Source organism: Giraffa tippelskirchi, chromosome 11 (genome assembly GCF_054371585.1).
Source record: "Giraffa tippelskirchi isolate mGirTip1 chromosome 11, T2T-mGirTip1v1.2.pri, whole genome shotgun sequence".
Classification (NCBI taxonomy): Eukaryota; Metazoa; Chordata; class Mammalia; order Artiodactyla; family Giraffidae; genus Giraffa; species Giraffa tippelskirchi.
In genome coordinates this window covers 131679373-131687771 of record NC_137285.1, presented here as the reverse complement: position 1 = coordinate 131687771, position 8399 = coordinate 131679373, and the positions used below count along the sequence as shown (strand labels likewise).

The 8399-nt window shown below is 37.9% G+C and overlaps 1 protein-coding gene across 1 annotated transcript; it reads right to left on the bottom strand.

Moving 5' to 3' along the window:
• Window positions 1–5956: 5956 nt before the first annotated feature.
• Window positions 5957–7894, bottom strand: FSHB (follicle stimulating hormone subunit beta). The gene is made up of 2 exons (XM_081544818.1): window positions 7736–7894; window positions 5957–6187 (listed from the first exon to the last, which is right to left on the bottom strand). The coding sequence occupies exons 1-2, from the start codon at window positions 7892–7894 to the stop codon at window positions 5957–5959; spliced, it is 390 nt and encodes a 129-aa protein (XP_081400944.1).
• Window positions 7895–8399: the final 505 nt, after the last annotated feature.

Below are 8399 nucleotides of genomic sequence, written 5' to 3'. Positions count from 1 at the left end.
CAGTAGTTCATTTGCCTGTCATGTTTCAGAGAACTCTAAACCTTTCTTAGTGTATTTTTTAAGTGGGCCAAAATGCTTCTCCCCTATCCACCCTGGCATCTAGTATATACTTGCTTATTATGATCAGTGACTGTATATTACAGTTGCCACATTTCTTTCATAAGTACATTTCCTTTAAATGATTTAACTTTTGGATCTGCTGAAGTAATTTTGATGGTGGCTCTGTTCCAAGTGAGTAGGATGAAAAGTCATTTAGATAAAGGAGATTAGGGGCCAGTTTTTTGCTTAACAAGTATGCCAGTTACTGAAAAAACCAGAATGCTCAGATGAATGGATGTGGAAAGAGAAAATGTATAAAATCACTCAGAACTCAAATGGAAGTTAACACGAACCATCTGAAGTGGACATGTGTTTCTTCTTTCTTCTGTAGCTTTCATCGTCTCTACTGCCTAGCACAGTGGTAGGAAGTGCTATACAACTTGGCACTTGATTTTATCGATTTTGTTTTCTAATGCTTATTATTTTCCCTGGTTAAGTATTATTTTACTTGACATTGAGTACAAGCTGCTTATTAATCAGAATTAAGTCATAAAATAATTTATCTGCTTTCTCCTTTATCCCTTCAACTCTTCTTTTGATAAGATCTTATATTCCAGATTTTCTGGCCAGTCATACTTTTAAATGTTGTACCATGCTATCTCACAAACCATCAACATGTCTCAAAGTTCCAACACTACAGTGTTTAAACTAGATCCAATGAATCGGAACTCATAATTTAAGTAAAACTGCAGTTCTTCGGCAAAATGAACTTTATTAGTATTTGCAAGAATACTGTTTTTGCTCTAATTATGGAGCTAACAAAGATAATCATAGATATATTTTAGACCAATTTTTAATTCAGAAAATATAGTCATCATATCCACAGTGCCTAGTTTAGTACCCAGTTATAGGATGTTAGGGAATAAAATATTATTACATTTTTGTTGTTTTCATTTCCATTGTTGCTAAAACATAGGGGAGAGGAAAGAAGGGAGATAATTTCACCTATAGCATATTTAAATTTGTACTATAATCTTAAAGATGATATAATTATCTTAAATAATTTTCTGTATCTGTTGACTTTAAGTGTGGGAAATGAATATCTTTAAGAATGGATATGATAAATTCTGTTTTGTGTCTTTGGAGTGTCTGTTGGTATATCTTTGGAGATGTCTCTTATGTAAATGGAAATACATTTTAAATGTTGTTTTCCCTGGATGAATGACATTCTCTTATGAAATATTAATCTATTAGAACAGGAAAGAATCCTTAGGATTACCTAGTTTAATGATCTATATTTAAAATTCTCAATTTTAGTAATGGAACCATTTTTCAAACAAGGGAGAGAAAGAGTGTTGCCTCCAGAGCTATTAGAAAATAAATTTCTGTTGTTTAAACTGTTAGGGTATTGTTGACTGAAACCCTCTTTCCCCACTTGGCCAGGCATAATAATAACCATTTGCATGAGTTGTCCCACAACAGGAAGTCCTGATAAGAAATATGGTTCTGCCCTTGAAAACTAACCTGGAGAATACAGGAGAGGCCAAAAGAGGGAGGAAATGACCACCTTCCCAGAATCCTTTGTACTGGAATCCGTCTTGGCTGAGCGATGCATGTACCACCAGGAAGGACCTTGAGTCAGCCTATGGGCCAAATGATTGGTCAGAGAGAACCCAGAAACTAACCCATTAACCATAAAACCTGAGGCGGAGCCACACAGCAGAGCACTTCTCCTAGGTCTCCTTACCCTGCTGCTCTCCACCTGGGCACCCTTCCCAGTACTGTCCTTTTCTTTGTCAGCAAGTGTATTTCCTCAGACAATTCATTTCCAAATGTTAGACAAGAGCCCACTCTCAGGCTCTGGAAGAGATCACCTTTCCTGCAACAAAATCACCCAGTCTGTGGTAATTTTTTTATGGCAGCCTGAACTAAGGCAGTTTCCCACACTGCTTTGTTTCCTTCTTACTTTTGCACTCACTGGCCTATGTGTCTCCTTGCAGCTTCTGTCTATTTGTCTTTGTCCCAACTTTTATTTAAGAGAATAAAAAAGGACATAAAACATGTTCAAGCCTGGATAAGAATGTAACATTTTGCTCAAAGGAAAATTAAACTGGGAAACAGCATTCTGCAGGTGCATATTAAGTGAACTTATGGGGAAAATATAATTTAGGGGATGGTGAAATTGCTTTTGAGTGAAGATGTAGTCATCTCACAGTGCCTGTGTCAATCTAGAGCTAGTTTTCATTTTAGTTGTTTGCATGTGTCTTATACCAGCACTCCCCACTGTATTTCTTTTGGGATCATCAAGAATAGATTACTCAGGAATGATTTGGAGATGAGTGTGCAGCTAGGAGAAGGTTCCTGCACTGAACTAAAGATAGGGCAAAAATAAAAATCATGAGCACAATGTTTCTTTTTCATTTTTAATCAGTTGATTTTTCACAATATTCAGTTCAGTTCAGTTGCTCAATCATGTCTGACTCTTGGCCACCCCAAGGACTGCAGTACGCCAGGCTTTCCTGCCCATCACCAACTCCTGGAGCTTACTTAAACTCATGTCCATCGAGTCAGTGATGCCATCCAACCATCTCATCCTCTGTCGTTCCCTTCTCCTCAAGCCTTCAATCTTTCCCAGCATCAGGGTCTTTTCTAGTGAGTCAGCTTTTCACATCAGGTGGCCAAAGTATTGGAGTTTCAACTTCAGCATCAGTCCTTCTAATGAATATTCAGGACTGATTTCCTTTAAGATTGACTGGTTGGATCTTCTTGCAGTCCAAGGGACTCTCAAGAGTCTTCTCCAACACCACAGTTCAAAAGCATCAGTTATTTGGTGCTCAGCTTTCTTTATGGTCAAACTCTCACATCCATACATGACTACTGGAAAAACCATAGGTTTGACTAGATGGACCTTTGTTGGCAAAGTAATGTCTCTGCTTTTTAATATGCTGTCTAGGTTGTTCATAGCTTTCCTTTCAAGGAACAAGCGTCTTTTAAATTCATGGCGGCACCCAGCCCATAAAAGCTAACCATGCCACATTTCAAGGCTGCACTCGCCCTCTGCGATGGCCCACACTCTGTCTATGGAGTATGTTTCTCTCTGAATAAATCCACCTCTTACCTATCACTTTGTCTCTCACTGAATTCTTTCTGCAATGAGACATCAAGAACCTGAGCTTCATTAGGTCCTGAAACCAGGTCTGTGATCTTAGTTGGAAGTCTGTGGGTTTGGCTGGGTTCAAATCCTGGTCACATGGGTTTGAGTCTCAGTCTGAGGCAAACAGTTTCATAATCATCTTTTTGGTCCTATTTTTTTCACTACTGCTCTGCATTCCAATCCAGAGGGGTCAGTAACCTGTGGGTGCAAATCCCAGATGGAGGGAGAGTTAAGAATCCTGCCTCCCCTCCTCTAAGAATAGGAAAATAATGTCAACTCCCACTGATGTTTTCATTATTTGAAACTGGAGATTTGGGGTTACTGTTTTAATAATGGAGATTTTATGACTCAAGAGTGATCAGTGAGGCTCTGTAGCCTGATAAAAATTTTCATGCAGAGGATGAGGCAGGACAGCTACTTCTGAGCAAATTCAAAGGGACAAGGAGGAACAAAATAAAGTTGCTTGTAGGAATACACTCTATGAATCCTGCTTGTTTGGTATATGTGTACTGATGACAGTAGCATATAGTATTCATCTTTCCTGGTTTTTTTTTTTAACTTTTAATTCAATTCGGTTCGAACCAGGGATCGAATACACACACCCTGAAGTGAAAGCTGAGTCTTAACCACTGGACCACCAGGGAAGTCCAATAGTATGTAATATTCATACCCTGGAGCCAATGTACAGAAAACAGACTGAATTCAGATCAATATGTCTCTCTCCAAAAGGATGAATCATATATATATATATATTTCTTTTGGCAAATGCAAAACAACAACTTAGAGCTTTTCAATGCCATTAAAATTGTTGGGTCTGACTTTAGATAAATATTTATTTGAGATATAGCAGTCAATGTGCCTGCCATGTTCAACTTCCTCTTCCAGATTCAATTGCTTTTTCACTACCCCCTTACTCAAGAAAACAGCATTAGGCTGTTCTTTGCTGATCAGAGGCCACTGAAGGAACAAAGGTTATAATTTAGAGGATATTATTAGACATTGTAGCCCTAATTTCAACATGTCAAAATATTATAGAGAATATAGCTATAAGGCACACTCAATACCAGATTGGAATGGACATAGCTGATTGCCAGTACCTGCAATTTTGCATAAATCCTTGCCAAAATGACATAATATGACAGATTATCATAGGCGAGCTGGGCTAAGAGATGGGAATCCAGGGTTCTTATCCTGCCTGCATATACAGTCTTTGTGATCTAAGTTGGGTCACTTGACATCCTTGGCCTTCAATTTTTTCATCTCAAAAATCCAAAGAATGAGCCAGAGACTCTCCAGTGTCCCCATCCGCTCTGTGATTCTCTCTTTGCTTCCCCCCACCCCCACTGTATTAGAAAAAGAGTTCATAAAGTGACCCGAAATCTAAATGAGGAAATACATTTAGAAATGTAACAAAATTAATATTTCCAAAGGTCAGTACAAGTAAATATTACAGAAGCACTAGGGATTTTTGGGGTAAGATTTATTTTGTTAACATCATAAACATACAGACATTTTAGTCATCTGCTTACATGTGAAAAAAAATCCAAACCTATGACTCTGGTGGCTAGCATCTTTATTTAAAAAAATAAGATTTAAACAGTTTAGTTAATATGAGTATGAAACAAGTACATAACTGAGAGGTAATATCTCGAAATCAACTCGTGAAATAGTCTCAATATTTATCCTCTTGAAAGAAACAGATCTGGGAGAACATGGATAGACAAAAAAGAGTACTGACACAGCAATACTTTAGAAAACAGCAGTGAGTTTTTTTTGTTATGGCTAATTCTTTCTAAAAGAGCATTTTCTTTACATAAATGTATTTGAAGATAAGATAAATGTACTTATTAACTTGTCAAAATTGCTTTCAAACCTGCTCTCAAATCCACCTCTTTCCAAAGGAGTAGATCCTACATTCCAGGGCAGGGTGATATAGTTTTATATACTTCCCAAACGGAGTTTTGCAGGAGCCTGACAGCATTTGTTCCATTTATTTAAATGATGGAATAGATGCGAGCTAATTTCCACAAGCCCATATTAACATTTCTTGCTTTTGCCCTTAAGTAAAGGAGTCCGCAGTAATAGCTTGGAAATCCTGAGCTTGGTAACTGCCACCTGCCTGAACGATTCAGAGAGTTTTATCCTGTCTCCATCCTCCATGTGCCAGAGGAGGAGCAGCGAGACAGAACTGGAGCTGACGCCCCTGCTTCTGTGGAGCGCAGCCTCATCAAATAGCCTCTAACATCCTCTCTCAGTGTTCTCCTATCCCTAACTTTCTGATCTTACTTTCTTTAAGGAAGCCATTATTGATTTTCTTACTAAATTCTATGTGGAGTGTTAGGCGTTGAGGCTACAATCATGAAGAAGATGTTGGCCCTGCTCTTGAGGGCTCTTGAGTCTGGCAGGAGAATGCTGCATTTAGGACTTTCACCTACTTTTAGCTGATTTCCTTCCCCTGGGACTGTATCCCTATCTTTAGGAGGAAGGGATTGCCAGAGAGGATTTCGAAGAATATTAAAGGGGAAAGCACCCTCGTGCCTGTAAGTTAAGTGAGCGTGAATAAGACTTATGAAACCAGATGTAGAATACAGGTCTGAGTTGGTGACAGGCCCCAGCCCTCTCCATTCCTGGAGCTCCCCCTCTCAGGAGAGCAGAGATCAGTAGGGTCTCCCATGGTGGCTTGCAGCCTAGGCACATGTACACACAGACATCTTGGATGTTTTGGTCCTTTAAGGGTCGGCAGCTCAAAGCACCCACCGCTCTTTATTCTTTGATTTCACTGAAGGAGCAGTAGTTGGGCCCCAGGCCTCGCACGGTGCAGTCAGTGCTATCGCTGTCACACTTGCTGCAGTGACATTCAGTGGCTACTGGGTATGTGTACAGGGAGTCTGCATGGTGAGCACAGCCAGGCACTTTCACCGTCTGGTATGCCAGCTCCTTGAAGGTACATATTTTCTGGATATTGGGCCTCGCTGGGTCCTTGTACACCAAGTCCTGAGTGGTTTAGGAGACAGAGAGAGAGAGAGATGAGTTACAGTAGTCTGGAAGTTTCTGTTTAGCTTAATCAAAATGAGACAGGGATTGAATACTGCTTGCTCTAACATTTACACTTTAAGAGTCTTTTATGAAATTCCTAATCAAGGAAACATGATCTCATAAATGACCTATATGCTATACCATGTTTCCTGATTATTCTACAGATACTTCAGAAAATACAAGTTATTTCTTTTCTTACTACTTATGTCTATGTCAAAATGTTAATTATTTTTTCAACTATCAGGAAATTTGAATTTCAATAGAGGAAAATGATTAAAAGAGAAATTGACAAATTTTAATTTGACTTTTTTACTTAGTTGAAAGGTATATTAATGACAACTTGAACCACGAAGCAGTGAAGTTTAATTCCTCAGAAATTTTTTCCAAATGCATTGTCCCTGAGTGTTTATAAAAAGTCAAAAAGTATATAATGTGGAATGATAATGCTTAGATTAGCCTGACTATGAAAGCTTATGTAAGATTTTAAATATTTCGCTGTCTTGTAGACATCTCTCACCTTGAAGGCTATATATTTTGCCCAAGTCGCAGTTTCTAAGGCTACATGGTTTGTACATAAGAACTTTAATTCTGGCAGAATAGGTTTTTTTTGTAGCACTTTCTAGTAAAAATATATGCATTTGCACTGAGGGAAGAAGTTGTTACTTCTGTTTAATTTATTTCAATATCATGCCACTAAGTCTATATCCCAAGAAGATGTGATAAGTGGATTTTGGTCAAACTCATTTACCATCCCATAAAGTATATTTCATTAAAAAGTTGATTTTTCAATTTCAGCTTGTAGAATGAAATTCTGCATAGATAGCCATGTATTATAGGGGGAAAAAGAGAACGTAGAAACTGCCCCTTGGATTAATTCAAAGAAGGTGTGTGAATACAAACTGTTTTTTGCCTCTGTGCCTTAATTTTCTCAACAGTGTAAAGAAGTGAATGGGTTTGCTAATTCATTTTGGTTATAACAGTCTACAAGGATTGATTGTGTTCTCAGGCTGCTTGTTGGCATTTGTATTCAGCAGGCCAATAAGACAGTTTTTATAATGTGGCTGTGCTTTTATGTGGCTTGCAAACATATTTTGGTACTATCTCTGTTGTAAAGATGTGGCCTCAATGACAGAAATTGACTTTTGGGGACTATTGTAGCTATTCTATTATTAAATGTATGTATGTTATGTTTTTAATCTCTCTGTATGTAAAATCTATCATAGAACTATTTTGTGAAATTAAAAATTTAAAAAAAAATTAAAAATAGAGTGGCATATTACTAAATGGATCAGATCAAACCTGACCCTTCTTTACATTTACTGTAATCAAATCTAAGCCCAAACATTTAGTTGATAATCATGGTAAAAAAGCCAGTCATAAAACAGTATTGGCTAAAGGACTCATGGCTATTCCTTGGGAAACTTAAAATATTGACAAGTGGGAATCAATGAAGCCTGCCTTGTCCAGACCTTCAGAGCCTCACTTCCAGCAAAGCCAAGCGCCTACCCGGGTGTAGCAGTAGCCCGCGCACCACGTGGTGTTGATGCTTATGCAGAAGCTGCATTCCTCTTTCTCCACCGTGATGGTGATGTTGGTCAGCTCGCAGCTTCTGCAGCAGATTGCTCTCCAGCAACAGAAAAGGAAGCAGAACTGGACGGACTTCATCCTGGGCTGGGAAGCAAACAATTAAGGCCTGTGAGAAACTGAAAAACCAAAGAATTATAATCGTTTATATATGTTGACCAAACCAAAAATAATTTTTCTATCCATCCTCTCCCATCATATTTTGCTCCAGCGATGTTTTTTCCTTCCTTTTCCTTTGCTTTACTTCTTTGTTTCTTGAACAAGCATTTCTAATTATGCTCCTCAAATTTTTTTGTTGTTGTTAAAGTAGAAACATATTACAGATCAAAACTCCAATATAATGATTTAAGCAGAGTAGGGTTTGGTTTAGAACATTATTGCTGTCTATTTTAGAGTGATTACTCTGAAGCAAGTAATCATGATCATTGTTTTTGTCCCTTTATTACCATTTAAAAGACTAAAAAGAAACTTCTATATTACAAAATTAGTTCATCATTTTTAGCATCTCATAAATGTTATCATTTGCTTTTGCCCCCCTTTGTTTAAAATAAGACTATTTCAGAGGCCAGATGAATTGGTCTATATA

Bases quoted from the DNA above. Each gene is read 5' to 3' on its own strand.
- FSHB (XM_081544818.1), bottom strand. From the start codon at position 7,894: ATGAAGTCCGTCCAGTTCTGCTTCCTTTTCTGTTGCTGGAGAGCAATC. The intron at 6,188-7,735 runs GTAGGCGCTTGG...TAAACCACTCAG, and splicing joins CGGGCTACTGCTACACCCGG to GACTTGGTGTACAAGGACCC.